Genomic DNA, 18331 nt, shown 5'->3' with positions numbered 1-18331 from the left:
TAGAGGGGTGCGCGGGGAGAGGAAAAGATAGGCGTGGCTTCTTATACATGGCTTAAATGGAGGTTTATCAACTTGGCTCTTCCTACTACGGTTGACTTGATGTGTTGCTCTAGCTAGCTCCTTGCAGCGCAGCGAGGGATCCAATCTGCCGTGCTCCTACGTAACCAACTACTAGCAAAGTCGCTAGAGACCATTGGCGTTCAATGTGAGAGTCTGTTATAGAACAGGGATGTCACGTAGCGACATTGGATGGAAGTTCATCTGCTGGATGTATAACTAATGGCTTTAAATTTGAAAATAAAAACCGCAATTTCTTTCAGTATAGTTCTGAGCTTTGTTATGTGCATACAAGCTAAGTAGCTTATTGATTTCACTGTGAAAACATTCGCGTCAGTGTGTGTGTTTTTTTATTATTGTGCGTTTTTATCAGTTAGTGGTAGTTTGCCAGATCATGAATTTGGTGCAGTCTTTAATATCTGGGCCATTTCTGCAACGGACTGCCGAAGAAAAATCCGAGGTGAAACGAATGGGTAGGCCCATGCGACGTTTAATTTTGAAACCAGATATAATACCGGAATTAGGCTACCTCAAAGTGTTTCATTTCAATATGGTAAAAGAGTTTTTAAATGAAAAATGTTACTGGCTTGTAGTATTATTCCTGAAAATAGAAATGTAAAATGTTTGTTTTATTTTTAATAATAAAAATTGTTGATGTATCTGGATTTGAAAATTAGCGGGTAATCATATTATATCAATGGTAAAAATTGTGCACCAATGAACTTTTAAACCACCAGCCGCTACTGAAAGAGAGTGATATTGCCTGAGAGCAACACAACCAAATAAAGAGTTAAATATCACTAGAAACATCTGTAGTGGACACCAAGTAAGGGAAATTTTGTTTTGAACTCTTGTAAAATTTCAAACAAGAACTGTATCGATAACAATGGACGGTGGGATGTTATGTATGATGTATTTCAGTTGTGATGAATTTAGTTTAAAATAAAGTTTAAATACTTGAAGAAGATAAACAGTGGAGTTATTTAAACATAGCAACTACACATCTTCTTGGTAAAATAACCACTGTTATAAAATATGTGATACTTACAAATTGTTTGGTGTTCTATCTTCCTCATCACTTATTTCATCCTTGAAGTCCTACAAAGAGATAAAAGAGAAACATTAGCAGGATGAAAATCAGAAAGCAACAAATAGAAACCCTTGCATGACAACAATACAGTTACATTTTCACATACATTTACCAAACACTGGCATGGACAAATTCTCTTTCACAAGTTACACATGAAAATAAAATAACTGAATGAATTATACAAGGCTAGCTGATATACCCGTGCTTTGCTATGGAATTCTACACTGTATACAGAATTCTAGGTCAAGTAGTGTACATGTTGTGAGTAAGACTGCATTAAATTGCATAGCTCTTAACATTACCCCAGAAACATGACGGAGAAGTCACCATATGTCTTTTCTGATGTGAACACTGGGTTAGGGAATTTCCAGTCTAATGGCAGGCTCCCTCTTGCCTACTATCATTCACAATCAAGCTGGGGAGTTTTCATTATGATGGTACCCTCACTTACCTACTGCCAGTCAACATCAACTTGAGCAGTTTTCATACAATGGCAGACACTCACTCACCACCTGCCTTTTTTACATCCTCAGAAAGTCCTGTCTTTGTGGTTTTCCCAACTAAAGTCAACATAGGTCATCACAATGATGTCAGTAGGAATGTCGCGATTAAAAGCAATGCTATCATATGAAATACTCGATAAAATGAAAAACTGCACATTTCCTCACTTTTAACAAAGAGTACTACGCTGCCGATCTAACAGTCCAAAGTTCCAGAACTAGAATGACCAGGCTGCAGAAACCTGTGAACACTGTTCTGCCATTATTCTGTTAATTGTGCTCACTGCTCATTCCAATCAGTGCCTCAGAGTAGGAATCGAATAGCTGGAATACTATGATGAACGAGTGTGTTATGTACCAGTAGTATCAGAAAATTCATGAACCAGTGGAATGACATGCTAGAGAAGAAACTTCTCTAACTCCCCAGCTACTTCCCACCAATATTCAGACAGGATGTTATACTCGGTATGCAGCAGTAGTCCCATCTGTCAAAGATGAGTGGCAGCAGAAGTCACAAAGCACATCACAACAAACAATGGTCAATGTAATGTTATTGATAAAGTTTATAAGCTTTCTATATTGTAGACATTCACATTTAGTTTTCTTCCGACTCTGTGATATTAGGGCATCTAATGTGAAGTGAGTTCTCCTTTCTTTCATGACTCCCTCTTGTCTTGTTATTCAAGCGATTGTTCCTTTAAGATATTTAGTAATAATGTTGTTTGCTTTACGTCCTGCTAACTACTTTTATGGTTTTTGGAGATGCCAAGGTGCCGGAATTTTGTCCTGCAGGAGTTCTCTTACGTGCCAGGAAATCTACTGACACAAGGCTGACGTATTTGAGCACCTTCAAATACCACCGGACTGAGCCAGGATCGAACCTGCCAAGTTGGGGTCAGAACCGTCTGAGCCACTTTATCTCTTGTTTATAATCGTCTTCGCAATTTTCCTTGTCGATATGGACTGATGACCATGCGTTTTTACACCTTAAGACAATCATGACAAAATCCATTGCTAGTTAACACGATTGAACAATATTTCCTTGTCAGCAATGCTCGGCACTGACATGGACTAGGCAACAAAAGTCTAAATTCATCTAAATTCACTGACCCCAACTTGAAATTATTTATAGTTTAGACTGCAGTTCTTTGTTCCCTAACTTTACGTACTGATTTTCATTAAATTCTCTTAACCCATTTTCTTGGGGCTCAGTGATGATATGAACTTAGCAACAAAAATCCACATTCATCAATATCTCTGTTATCATAGCCGGTACGGTAAAAACATGTAAGACATAAATGATCGGGAATTTAATACTAAGTAAATTTAGTTATGTAGTATTATTATTTATTATTTACATATTTTATGCCCACATTGGAGCACTTAAATCAATACATTTGAGTTAATTTGTTCTTTTTCTTCTCCCAGAACTTTCTCATCCTCTCCAACCTGGAAGCCCTTTGTGTGTCCGACAGAGTACATTGTTTCTGTTCAACTGTTTTTAGTTTGAGACTTATGCTTTCGTTCTTCAAAATCCTCTTCTCTTTTCTGTCTTTGATTTGTTGCCGAGTTATACCTAATTGTTCCAAATCATCCTGAACTTCTTTGAACCAATTATTATTGATTTTATTTTTCAAAAAGTAATCAAATAGTTGTTTCAATATCCTGGTGTCTGGTAATCTTGGTATGTGACAGAAAAAGGAAATTCTTCTTTCACGCATTGTAGATATTATTGATTCACATTCACGATAGACGATGTTGTTAGGCAACAATCTCCACTGTCCATCAACTTGGTGTTTTTTTATTAATAATTGTTCTAAGAATTCTTCTATCAGTTTTCTGTAATTTGTCTGTTGTAGATTTTACATTTAATTTGAATAAAGTTTCACTAGCATACATTGCCTCTGGTTTAACTATGGAATTATAGTGTTTCAGCTTAGCGTTTATCGAAAGAGGTTTTTTTTTTTAATAGGTTGGCCAGGTAAGTCTTTGAGCTTGTTTAAATTTAGTTGTTCTGTGTTCTATTGCTTCTTTTTCATTTGTGTTCCATGTTATTATTTCCCCAAGATATTTGAATTTCTGAACAATTTTAATCTCTTTATTACTGTTCAGTTGAATATCTGGCAAATCAACTTTAAAAGTTGGTATCATTTCTATTTTTTCAAATGAAATTTGTAATCCCATTTTTTTGGCTATAATTTCTAGTTGTTCAATTTGAAATTTAGCCTCTTCTATTGTATTTGCAAGTAATGCTAAATCGTCCGCAAAAACAAGGCAGTTGAGTTTAATATTTCTACCGATCTTGATAGATGGTTGGCATTTCTTGTTCCATTCACGCATAACCTTCTCCAATGCACAATTAAATAACAATGGTGAAAGTCCGTCTCCTTGTCAAAGTCCAGTTCTTATAGTGAATGATTCTGATAATTCACCTCTGAATTTAACTTTTGCCTTCATATTTTTAAAAGTCATACTAATGAGGTTAACAAGTTTTTGGTGTATGCCAAATTCTTTAAGGCTTTTTAATAATGATTCACGATGAATACTGTCGTATGCTTTTTTAAAATCTACAAACGTGATGACTAGACCCTTACTTTGAGCTCTTTGGTGCTTCATTATCGAATTTAAACTAATGATTTGATCTGGACAGCTTCTACCTGGTTGAAATCAATAGGACCACTAATAACATAAATATTTCAAAGTTTAAATTTTTGGTCTACTATGATTTCACTCAGCATGAATAAAATTATTTATGGCCTACATTGTTATGACTTATTCCCCGACTTTACATACCGATTTTCATTAAATTATTTTCAGCTGTTTTCTCGTGATGTGCGTACATACTGATAGACTGACAGAAATTATGGAAAATTAAAAAGTGCTTACAAGGATCCCTGTTACTGTGGACGTGACTGATACAGAAATACCATTCTTTTTAAATTCTGAGCAATGTATGGACAAAACTCGTTGTTTTATATACAGTATATAGATTGATCTCCATCTGTTACAAATTATTACAACTTTCCCATGTTCTCTTCAAGTGTGAATTATCAGCCTTAATAACTTGGTAACAATTTTCTGAAAATGTAACTGTGTGCTTTGGTTAATGTCAGTAACTCTGAAGAATATGGGCGACAACTGACGGAATATACTTCAGTTTACAACAAAGTATAGGTATGGAATTAGTTGTTTCACAATAAATGCATTTAAAGCCTGATGATAATATATGTGCCAAACTGAATCACAAAAAGTGAGAAGCAAACTAACTGTGAGTAATTTCAATGATTTTCATGCACATTCTTTGGGGTTACCAGTACTGATGTTAATCATAGCAGACAGTTATTTCTTGAGGAATTATTACCAGATTTATTAGCCTCCATGGGAACGTTGGACTCTCACTGCTGGGTTCTGTGGTTCAAATACCAGTCACTCCAAGTGAGATTTGTACTGGACAAAGCAAAGGAGGAACAGGTTTTTTTTTCGGGTACTGCAGTTTTCCCTGTTGTATTTCATTCCAGCAACACTCTCCAATATAATTTCATTTCATCTGTCAGTCACGAATCATTGTCCCAGAGGAGTGCGACAGGCTTTAGCAGCCGGCACAATTCCTATCCTCGCTGCTAGATGGGGCTTCATTAATTACATTCCTGACCTAGCCAAATGACTGGAAACAGACTGTGGATTTCCATTACCAAGTTTTTTTAAATGAACAGGGAGAGAAAAATAAACTGTAATAGATGCAGTAATATTAGATGCTTCCCACCATGGGCATTGTTACAGCTCTAAAGTCAATGACTTTCATGTTGCTCAAAGGAAAGGAAAAGGTTCGGTAGGGAGATTCAATATATACACCAAAAAGAAGAGGAAATAATACTCTGGCCCTATATAAAAGAAAATTTTTAGTTCACAATCCCTATGAGTTGTGCTTCTGTTGCCTCACTGCAATGTGTTTCACTACCAATATTGCTGTAGTTTTGTCAAAAACATAAACCAAGTTACAAAGATGAAACAAAGAAATCAAAAATATTTGTCATAATTATCACTTCTGAAAAATTTTAAACCACAATTTGATTTGTACATCACAAACTATGCGATACTGTCCACATTTCCCCATAATGTAATTACATTTAATTTTATTAGAAGTATAAAGGAGTAAAGCATAAGACAAGAAAATGATACCATGGTGACAGATGACCTATTTGGCAAATGAAATATTTAAAAAAAAATCATTCAACTAATCATTTTGGGACATTTCATTTATGTCCTATGGATATTTAATCTAATATTGAAAATTCACAGCCTGCTTCCAGTCATTCGACTGGGTCAGGAATGGAATGAATGAAGCCCCATCTAGCAGCGAGGATAGGAATTGTGCCAGCTGCTAAAGTCAGTCACACTCCTCTGGGGCAATGATTAATGAATGACAGATGAAATGAAATGATATTGGAGAGTACTGCTGGAATGAAATATGACAGGGAAAACTGGAGGCCACTGCGTAGGCTACTAGGAGCCACCGGCAGTGCCAATGCACTCTGAGAGACTTCATCTCATTTTCCAAAATTGATGCCTGCGTGGCCATCAGATGATACAGATGTTGATTCCCATAGGGAACCTGAAATATTTGTCCCAAATGAGTAAATTTATAATAACAGTATAGTTGGTCCGTTATTGGACATTATAAATTTTCCAGCTAACTCATTCCTGGTAGCCAGCGTTTTGTTCCAGTGTGCTCCATGGTATGCACTAGCCATGCGTCTTGGTAGGTGTGCTATGTACCAAGTGATGAGCCCAGCTTAGCACACTGGGGTGAAATACTGGCAACCAGGAATGAGTTAGCTGGAAAATTTATAATGTCCAATAACGGACCAACTATACTGGTATCAAAAAAGAAAGTATGATGATTCTTTTGAAGTATCTCCTGAGCCAGCAAAAAGCAAGTAAAGTTGAATGTGAAGAAAACAAAGTATCGACAGATTTACTGCAGTTCAAGAGGGCAACAATATTCTTCTTAACAAATCATAAACTGAATCTCACATTTTGTTCATATCTCCAGATGTACTATTTTCTTTACTACTGGCCCATTCCAAAGTAATTTTCCCTTCCATCTGTTTTTCTGTTCCTAAACTTGTAAAATCTTGTTGCACCTTACAACCTAACATTATATTTTTCACATAAAGCCACTCATTTCTCAGGAAGATATATTTTTTGAGTTAATGTTCAACAGTTTTCCTCTTGAAGAAGTAAGCCATATTTTCCAGTGTAAACTTAGTTAAATGTAACTTAAATGTTCAATCACTGACAAGTTTTGCAACATAAACAATACTGTAAATATATATATTGTGCCATTTCACTGTTATAAGAAATTCCGTTCGTAAGAAGAACAAAGATGGAACCCAGGTATCTTAGAATAATCAACGTCAAAAGGTCTGATCATACCGCAAGCGAAGGCGAAATTATTCACCTCAGGCGGGAGAGAAAAAGAATTTAGATCCAGAAGGCAGTGAAAAGGATCGAACGGGAAGATTGTTACTAACAATTATTGAAAAAAAATTAAAAATCGAGATTGGATTGCTACTTGAAAAATACGAGTCGAAGGTGGAAGTAACTACATCAGAATTTTAAGAACGGTACAACAAGAAATCAGCTCAGCGGGAACAAAGAACGGAATTTTAGAAGCTACGTTGCGAATTAAGTGGAAGACTAGTAATTTCATTCCGCGAACTCTAAGATACGTGGAAAGTTGGAAATAAACGGCAACAAGCTTACGTCACCGCAGTCTCTGCTGACGTATTACACGATATTACCAAAGTTAAAGAGTTACAGAAAGGGAATCCTACAATAACCCGGAAGAGATTGAAGAGAGAGAATGTATTCATTTCAGATCAGAAAATTACATTACCCCAAGAAGAATATTTGACAAGTAGATCAACTCTTTCAAAAGGAAACAATCTTTGCATTAGACAGTTTCTCACAGCTGTTCACGATGGAGATGCTAATTAATCTTATTTGCTATTCTATTCCAACTAGTCCAGAGATGAGCAAGGTGTTTTAAGAAGATGATAAGCCAGACTGCCCAAATGGGTGCCGCCGGATGACGTTGCCTACCGAGAGATGACTAAGCCCAGAGGAGAATTATGCAAATATTTCCCGTTCACCTAGGGAAATAAGAGGCGATGTTTCAATATGTCCTGTCAGCTGGACATATGCCGACGACTGGAGCTGCTGAATTCAGATAAGTCTTACTTTTAAATTAGTGTAATAATGTTTATATTCAAATGTAAATGTAATATGACTTGTTAATTTGTTCCGTGCGAAATAATTAAGCGACAAGAGTGGTGTGATGAGTTAGAGCAAAGGTGGATAGGTAATCTTCAGATACGTATGACAAATCCTTAGATAGGTAGTCAATCAGTGATGAAAGCCTACGTTCGAGATGTGATCCATGTAGTGTGAAATACTGAGTTCGATAAGGTGACAGTGAGTTGTATGATATGTCAAAGAGCGATGTAGGTACGTGTGTACATTGGTTATGACCAATGAATGTCTAACTAGGAACCAGCAGTAGGATATGCTTGCTAAATAGACAAATATGTTTATGATAATTGGAGGTTATGACGGAATGAAGGTCATAGTATCTTGAAATATGTCCATGAACCGTGATTAAAATAACAAGGGCCACGATTGTAAGAAGTGAACCCGCGAGGATGAGCACGGTGGTGCATGGTTTTTCATGTTGAGTTTTGCTAATAAGGAAATGAGTATGTAGCAGTTTCATGTACTGTTTATCTTACGAGCAAGCATAAAGAAAGTCAAATAAGATCAGAGTGACATCTGTTGGTTAGCGTGCACACTTGGTAGTGTCAACGAAATCTCAGGTAGGAGGATGCACTAAACACATGTACTGTCACAAAGGTTTTCTAATTCTAATCTATTCTCAGATGAGAGGAAATGTAGTAATTTCTTAGGCAACATCCTATCACTGATGACTGAATGAAAATGTAGGAATTATATTCGACGGTCAAGTCTTCACACCATGCACCACTTTAGATCATATATTTCAGATGAGACTAGTAGAGTAGTCGTTAGCAGGTATAATATCGCACGTATGTTCAACTAAAAATGATAAGAGGATTCAGATCTTAAAATGGTATGTGTATCTTATTGGTACTGATTGAACCTTTTATGAAGATTACATTGATTTAAAAGAGGACTTATCAATCTTCACGCAGAAAAACAACATAAAGAAGAAGCATGAATATTCAACATTGTAACCAGTTATATGTAAATGTGTTAGGGAACTATCCTCCCAGGTTAATATTCCTAGATATCTGTTGGTATGTTGAGAAAGATAGGAATGATTATGGCAGTAAATGAATATGAGCTCCGAGGGAGAGCTAATAATTAATTCAAAACCTGATATGCAATAGAGGAGAATTCCAATTCATGAGATATGGTTCTAAATCTCAAAACACGTCCTGGATACCATAAAAAAGACACCCTCAGTCTATATTTTAACTTGTTAGGACTCATGTTGTAAATATTTTCTTTTCCTTTGCTAGGGTGCACCCAGATAAGTTTCTTGTTACCAGTTAAGTTCTCCTTTAGCTACCCAAGTAAGTTTTTAGTTACTTATACGAATTTTAATTACTCACCTATGTTATAAACTATTTCACTAGTCTAAGTATCCAAACATATTTGACTTCGTCGTTTCAATCCATTAATTTTACACGTTATTCCAATTTGATCATTTTTTTACGAGCCTAAGAGGGTGAATTTGATATTTTTTTTTTGGACTCATGATTTTAATTTGATAATTATGAGCTGGATCATAATAATATTCAGCTGAATAATGGCTTATGCGGAACTTAATAATTTGCCGTAGATTGTATTCTGTCCCTGATTTTGTGGGCAAACAAGATCTGAGCACTTAGTGCAATAGATTTTAGTAGGTTTATTGTAAAGAAGATGAAATCAAGCAACATTTCCTTTAGAATGCATAGTGGATGCCGGATGTATCAAATACCGGCAGATTATCGATAAACTTTGCTTGCAGACATTTTTGCCCGATACCGTCATTTCTTCATTTCTTTCTTTTTACCCAGAAATGTGGAAGTGCTGAATGAAAGAGTGATATGGAACAGTTAGAAGAAGAAAGGAAATGATTAATTATACAATCGAGTGAAGAAATAGGTAGACTTATGAGATTAAGTCCATGTTCACTAGAAATAGGCCAAGTGATCAGGTGATTATGCAGTTTCCTTTACCAGATTTTCTTGTGGGAGGATAGCTTAACATTCGAATTCTGGATTGAAACATTTATATAATAAACAAATATGTAAAATTTTTAAACAGTTCTTTCAATGTGTTTCGTAGCATAGAGACTTAGACTTAAGTGAATGAATGCGATAATAAATTGATAGCATAAGAATTAGAATAAGCAAATGAGAGTGGTTTCTATATGTGATTTAAGTTTTTCTTTGGCCCCGTATGGTATGTCTTTCTCTTATTCGGAACTCATAGCCCAAATGATAGAATTATATTAGTCGAAAAGGTCATAAGTAAGCTAGCCTGGATATTATGCGTCCTCTCAGGGAGCCGGGAACGGCGCATATTATATATATATATATATGCATAATTTAAGGGATTTGATAGAATCTCAGGATGTTCTTGTAGAACTTGTCATTCTTTAACCCATTTATGCCCAGTGTTGCGTTTTCGCAACATTTGTCTTCCGTCCGTTTAACAGCATGTAGCTAGTATTATAATAAAGAACAACACGATCTATCAGTTCCAAGTACAATTTGAATGTCGAATCAACATCGCAGACAGTGAATTGAGAATCCAGTGTAACAATTGAAATGGCAGTGGACTGTTGTAAACTTGTGTCTATGGAAATGGAAGGTAATAAGCGCGCGCTGTTTCAAAAACGGTAAGTTATCACCTTATAAATGTACGTAATTCGTTGAAGTTCACAAACAGTGAATAACAAAAGTTAACAAGTATACAGCTTGTGAGATTTGTATTTATATTCTTCTGCTCACAAATTGGCTTAGAACACGAGCGTTGCGTTTTCGCAACACTGGGCAGATATGATACCTATTCAAAACTACAGTATATATTTCTTTTATTTTACAGAAACTTGAGTGTCCATGAAATTCTCTCCCTATTGGAAGAAAATGAAGATATTGACAAGGCTCATAGCATTGATATGTTCATTGCTCCAGCTGATGTATATGAAGATACCGATGAAGATAGCGGTGACGAAGACTTTGGTGGGACATGCGATAATCTTACTGGAAGACAGCTAGCTGCAGAGACCGAAATTGTTCTTTAGAGGTGCAGATGAGGCCGTTGTTATAGGTGATGAGTGCAAGGAGAGTGTGCTCAATTTGTCATACAGTAATTCTAGTGCCATGAGCGGGAAGGTAAACAATGGCAGGGAAATTCCTACAATGCATGCTTCTGCTAATTCTTCTCCCACCTTGGTCACAAAAACGCAAAGAAAAAAGACAGTTGAGACTACGAGCAATTGTCGGAAATGGCAGAACGAGGACTTGCCACATCAGAATTGCATAAGAAATAAAGTTCTACAAAATGAACCGCTTATTTATAGACCCCAGTTTATTGATCAACCATATACTCCACTCCAAATGTTCCAGTTATTTTTTACAGATGAACTTCTTCACATTATTGTAAAGGAAAGTGTGAAGTATGCTGTTCAGAAGGGAACGACAAACTTTCAGCATTCCATTGAGGAACTCAAAGTGTGTTTTGGTATTTTAATTCTGAGTGGTTATATACTTGTACCTAGAAGGAGGATGTATTGGGATGAACGGCCCGACACAAGAAACGAGGCTGTGATTAATTCTATGAGGCGAAATCGTTTTGAGGATGTTATGCGTTATCTCCATTTGAATGACAATACATCTCTAGACACGGGGGACAAAATATCAAAACTCGGGCCATACCTAGATTCACTTCGAAACTCGTTTCTAGAGTACACCATTTGGCAAAATCAATCTAGTTGTGATGAAGCCATGATTCCCTATTACGGGCGCCACGGTTTGAAGGAGCATATAAAAGGCAAACCCATCCGCTTTGGGTATAAAATTTGGTGCCTCAATCAACCCCTGGGATATCTGATTGATTTTGATATATACCAAGGAGCAAAAGGGCCTGAAAACTGTTACAAGGAAAAGTTCGGTTTAGGTGGTAGTGTACTTCTAAAATTCACCGAAAGTCTTCCAAGGGACATAGCCAGGAATGTACTTCCACATCATATGTTTGCTGACAATTACTCCATCAGCCTAAAAGTAGTTGAAGAATTCACAAAACTTGGCACTGGTATCACAGGAACTATTAGAAGTAACAGAACTGACAAGTGTCCTCTAAAAGATATCTCTGTTATCAAGAAAGAAGGACGGGGAACGTTTGACATGAGATGTGACAGCAAGAAACTACTTGTGGGCAGATGGAATGACAATTCTGTTGTAACTCTGGTATCAAACTGTGATGGTGCTTATCCAGTAGGAACAGCAATCAGATATTCCTTCAGTGAAAAGAAGAAAATCTCGATTCCTCAGCCTTTACTAATAAAACCATACAACGAGAACATGGTGGAACTGACAGAATGGACCAAAACGTTAGTACTTACAGAGTAAGCATACGCTCAAAGAAGTGGTGGTGGCCCATATTTCTTTGGGGTATTGATGTGTCAATCCAGAATGCCTGGATTTTGCACAGGATTTCAACGAAATCTACTGGAGTTAGTTCTATGGATCTCCTAGAATTTTGATGTTGCATAGCATTAACATTACTACACATGCATGGAACGCCCAGAGTGAGACATGGTCCAGTTGCTACTCTTACCGGTGCTAGAGTGTCGACTGAGCTTCGTTTCGATAACATCGGACTCTTACCTGAAACTCAATGCAAGAGAACGTGGTGTGCCTTTTGCAAGTCAACTACTAACAACCAATGTGTGAAATGCAGAGTAGCTCTTCACAATAAATGTTTCAGAGAATTTCACTTCCGGAAGGGACAGTAAAAATGACACTTCCTTCCAGCAAATTTTTGGTATTGATTGTATTTATTCGTGAATATACATGTTCAATGTTTGGAGAAAATCTTCACACAGACATTTTTGTAATTATACCGAAAATGTAAGTTTTACTAATAGTAGATTGCATCTAAACGGTAAATATCATATTCCATACATGGACTTCATTGAGGTTCTGGATCTGCCCAGTGTTGCGTTTTCGCAACATGTAATTTTGAACACATAGAGCTTTATTACTGTGTAATTTTGAGTTATTTATGTTTATTTTTAACCAAGTAGTCAAATTTGTAAAAATTATAAAAATAGTAAATAAAAAAGTTCTGGGCATCATCATCATCATCAGTTTTCCACTCCAGTTGCCCGGGTGTGGTTTACGAGCACTCTCCACTTCTGTCTGTCCATGTACCACTCTTCTCTCAAGACGACATCCCAGCTGATTCCTCTTGTTCCTATGTCCTCTTTCACTTGGTCCAGCCACCTCTTCCTAGGTCTTCCTACCGGTCGTTTTCCGGCCACGACTGTGTGTAGCCATTGTTTTGCTGTCCTTCCATCGTCCATTCGTTTGACATGGCCAAACCATTTCAAACGGGCCCTTGTCACTTTTTCATTCAGGGATGGGTACACACCAGCTTGCTCCCTTATTCTTTCATTCCTTACCCTGTCCCTTTTTGTCTTCTGTACCATAGTTCGTAGGAACTTCATTTCTGCGGCTTGTAGTTTGCTGTCCACTTGTTGGGTTGTTGTGCAGGTTTCTAGGCCATATGTTATTATGGGGGTGAAGTATGATTGGAATAGAATCTGCTTTGATCTTAAGGGAACTTGTTCGTTCCAGAGGAGGTTCCGAACTTGATGGTAAAACTGAGCTGATTTTTGAATGCGGTTGTTAATCTCATGCTGTATTCTGTTATCACTTGAAATGATGCACCCAAGATATTTATATTGGTCTACGGTTTCCAATTGTGTACCTTCCAGCATTATTTTTCCTTTCTTCTTCTGCCTGTTGACAGACATAGTAACAGTTTTCGATTTATTTATTGTTAATCCGTGTGTTTTCAAATGTTCATTCCAGGTGTTCAGCCTCTCTTGGACTTCCTTCTCTGTATTTCCCCAAATTACTACATCATCTGCAAATGCAAATGCATTGATGTCCATATTGTTCTTCTGCTTAATTTCTTTCATGACTTCATCCATGACAGTGATAAAAAGTAATGGTGAAAGGGTACTGCCTTGTTGCACTCCTTTAGTGGTTTGGAACCAATCAGAATTACCGTTTCCTATCTGTACGCAACTGCAGCAGTCTTCGTAAAGCATTTTAACTTTCTGGATAAGCCCTTTGGGTACATTCTTCTTTCTTAAACATTCCCATATAGTCTTCCTTGGAACACTGTCAAATGCTTTTTCGAGATCCAAAAACACTAGTGTTAAGTCTTTGCCCTTCTCCCAATGCTTTTCTAACAGTATTCTAAGTGCAAATATGAGATCGGTAGTTGATCGGTGTTCTCTGAATCCATATTGTTCTTCCTGTAGTTGTGGTTCTATTATTTTCCTTAGCCTTTTTTCAAGTATTTTCTCAAATATTTTCAAACCATGAGACAATAAAGTGATCCCTCTATAATTGCTACATTTCTTCCGGCTTCCTTTTTTGAAGAGAGGTATTATTATTCCCTTTTTCCAATCATCTGGGACTTTCCTATCCTTCCATATTGCATTAATTACTCTATGAAGCCACTGTATTCCTATTGCACCAGTTGCTTTGATCATATCTGCACTGACTTCATCAAATCCTGTTGATCTTTCTTTGGGCATACTATTAAGGGCCGTCTCTACTTCCTTCCATGTTGGCGGACTCTCTTGGTCAGGCTCATCATTGCAGCTTAAACTGACCTGCGTGGTTACATCATTGGAGTCTTTCCCAGTACTGTTGTATAAATTATCAAAATAGGATTTCATGATCTTCCTTATTTCTGTCTCCTCCCTAACTATGTTACCATCTGGTTCCTATATTGCTGTTATGTATTCATTGTCTCTTCTTATATTTCGTATTGTTCGGTAAAGTAGTTTAGAATTAGCTTTGCTGTCTTGCTTTAGTTTATCTGTGAAATCAGTCCAAGCTTTCTGTTTTTCTTCGGCCACAATTTTCTTTACTTGTAACTTCTGATCTCTGTATTTCTGCTGCAGTTCGTTTACTCTAGATTCGTTCCTTTGACTTCCTTTTTGCATTTCTTTGTCTCTGGCTTTCCTGGTTTCATTTTTCACTTTCACAGCAATCTTCACCCGATCGTTCCACCAAGGAGTTTCTTTTCCCTTCATTTTGCTATTAGTTTTACCACAAACTTCTAATGTAGCTCCGACAATGCTTTCTTTGAATCTAGTCCACTCGATGTTGCCTTCTTGTAATGCATCTGATGGTAATTTATTGGTCACTTTTTTTGTGTATTCAACTTGTTTCTCTGTCTTCTTTAGCTCCATGTTTTAATTTTTGGTTTCCTGTATTTCTGAGGTCTATAAATTTCAATGTGCTTTATTGTTGCGAGGAGAAGTCTGTGGTCACTGTCCAGGCTTTCACTTGGTATAACTCTGACATCACATATGGTCTTTCCTGCTTCATTGTCAGATATAAAATAATCTATCAGAGTTTTAGTATCTCCATTCCAACTGTATCTTGTTAGTTTATGACTTAGCTGCTTCTGAAACCAACTGTTGTTTATTCTCAAGCCATTCCTTACACATATATCTAGAAGACTTTCTCCTTCTGGGTTCCTGTCTCCATAACCATGTGGACCTAGTACATTTTCATATCCACGCCTGTCTGATCCAACTTGAGCATTTAGATCTCCCATTATTATGATATTTTCCTCTGGGCATAAATGGGTTAATAGTGTGTATTTTTTTACAGGTGTTATAGTGTTATAACTTGTATTAAAATTCTGTGTTTGACAGACTGGAAAACTTTTTAATTACATTCAGTTTGTGAGGTAGTTTGGGTGAGTACCACCATCAGTTTTCTTTAAGAAATAAAGAAAACAAAAGTACTGCTCCTAACATGTGATGAGTAATGACCTCTTCCAGTACAAGTATGGGACTCTAGCTACCAATAATGTAAACAAAATGCTGGCAAAGCATATTTTTGTCATAGTTAATTTACCTTGGTAGGCTGTGAATCTTTGACTTGAGGGAATAAGAGAGAGGGAGGCTTCCCCACACATTGAATGTAAATGGTTAGTAGAAAGAAAGGGATATGATTATATAGTTCATTCATATACTTGCTTGAAAACTGAACAGTACAAAATAACTAAATGAAGGGACTTTTTGCTTTACAGCAGAAGGGAATCCTCAAGAGGTCAAACTACAACGTTTAACAAGTTACATTCAATCAATATTTGTAATCTATGAAACTGAAAGTATCTCTGACATTTGAACACAAGTAGAAAACATATCAATAACAACATTAATCTGTCTGACTAGTCTAACTTTTTAGAATCGTCACTAGTTTCTTGACACTTCTTGAGACATAATTAACATTTCTAGTAAGGCACTGTTACATATGCAATCACTCAAAAAAGAAATACATATATATGTATTGTAGTAGAAACGCCCGTACATGAAGTATTTCTTAAGAGTTTAAGACCCATATAACTTCAAAATGTTACAGAGAGCAGCTAAGTTAAGTTACCTTGTATACAACGTCAAAGTTTGACATGGAGCAGCTAGACAACCTGCTGTGGTCGTGATGTGTAACTTAGCAGCGTGCAGTCAAGGACAGATCACGTCACAAACCTTCTAGATGCTTCCATGCTGGAAAATTTTCTAACTTCTATAATAATCAACATATCAACACGGGAGTAACACCATCATGTAGATGAATTCTCAAACATCTCCACATATCAATTTTATTAAAATCCATCCAGGGAAAGCAAAGTTATTCCATGTAATATAAATCACAGTCATAACGTAAGCGCTGTGGTGGAAAAGAAGCCGGCTGAGTGAGCCATAGGTATCTCAGTTCAGCCACGTTGACTCGCCATGTGAAACGTTACAAGATATTAGAATCATTCCGTATTGACGATTTTCACTTTACAAAGGTAAAAAATGAGAGTATCCTCCTAATTCAATACAATAAATATTCCGTCATTAGACGGAGTAAACAAATTCAAACATGTTTCGGCTCGTTTGAGCCATCTTCAGTGAAAAATGAGGGGAGTTTGAAATAATTTACATAATATAAGTTGAAAAAATGTTAAAAAACATACTGAAGGAGCAAATGAAAAAAGAAACAAAAGAGAGCCTAGAGGGAAACAAAATTAGCACAAATATACAATATTTACATCAATGTGCGGAGCAAAAAACAACTCACTGGGACAAAATTCAGTGAAAAAGTGTTAATTTAAAATAATAATTGAAACTAAGAACTGTGTTAACCTAAGAAAACAAAGGAATGAAAAAACAAATGATGCAGATGGAAATGAACAATAGTAGCACATGGTGAGGTTGTGGACCTCATAGTTTACAAAATATTGTTTAGTAACAATAACAAAGCAGGTTTTTCACTGAAGATGGCTCAAACGAGCCGAAACATGTTTGAATTTGTTTACTCCGTCTAATGACGGAATATTTATTGTATTGAATTAGGAGGATACTCTCATTTTTCACCTTTGTAAATGTGAAACGTTGTTAAATCTTTGCATTAGAACAAAACTCTACCCGAGTGGAACTAAAGACTTTATCTTCGAAGCAAACTTCAGCAATATCGGAACTTGTAAATTTCCGCAAATGAAACACTACTTTGGAATTTGTAAATTTCAAGAGTGAATTCAACTTCTAACTTATGAAATTTTGTGGTGAATTGAACTGGTATTAACACCGTCGTGTGTTAAATCTGTCAAAGTGTTTTTCAAAGTTAATTGTTCTAAATTCTGATATATTTTGACTTTGAACATTACATCTGTGATAGACTTGAACATTTCAGTCGAAGTGACATGAAATTATTTCATAAAAATGAATGACACTTAGAAATAAACTTTAATATTTTGAATACAGTAACTTGAAATTCTTTCATTAAAGTGAATGACACTTAGAATAAACTTTAATGCAGTGACTTTGAATTCTTTGCAGAAGTGAATAACATTTAGAACTGTTTTTTTTCTAATAGACACTTGCTATAATAAATGAGTGCATAAGCAGAATTACTTCAGACATTAAAGATAAATATCGGCATTAGTTGCTGAATATTTTGTATGAAATTTCAATGTTACATTTTTCATCAGAAACTGTCTCAGGGCTGATGTGTACAGAAGTGAACAGTTTATTATTCAATGCAAATGAACATTGTTAACTCTCAGTTATTTAACTTTGGTTTACGTGGAAATTTACTGCATGTTCAAGAAGATTCGAACCTAGTACTGTTTTATTAAAGTGGGATAAGTATTCACAAGCTAATTCCTGTGTTTGGGGACTTTAAAAATGGACAATCATGTCAAATCAATAGTAAGTGATAACCCCACATGGGAACGTGGTGCTACGGCGTATTGTTGCCGACGTGGGAACATGGTTACCATGGTCAGTCACTACCGATGAGGGAATGTGATGCCATGGTTTGTTGCTGCCAACGACGGAACGTGGTGTCAT

General features: G+C 36.3%; 1 protein-coding gene across 6 annotated transcripts in view; it reads right to left on the bottom strand.

Moving 5' to 3' along the window:
• Positions 1–18331, bottom strand: part of LOC136885986 (uncharacterized) — a 188654-nt gene that overhangs the window by 57196 nt on the left and 113127 nt on the right. For all 6 annotated transcript variants that reach the window (XM_067158714.2, XM_068230979.1, XM_068230959.1 and 3 more), the window contains one exon: positions 1106–1155. In XM_067158714.2, coding sequence (XP_067014815.2) covers positions 1106–1155 — 50 coding nt within the window. The remainder of the gene's footprint in view (positions 1–1105; positions 1156–18331) is intronic.

Source organism: Anabrus simplex, chromosome 1 (genome assembly GCF_040414725.1).
Source record: "Anabrus simplex isolate iqAnaSimp1 chromosome 1, ASM4041472v1, whole genome shotgun sequence".
Classification (NCBI taxonomy): domain Eukaryota; kingdom Metazoa; phylum Arthropoda; class Insecta; order Orthoptera; family Tettigoniidae; genus Anabrus; species Anabrus simplex.
This window is presented reverse-complemented; position numbering and strand designations above follow the sequence as displayed.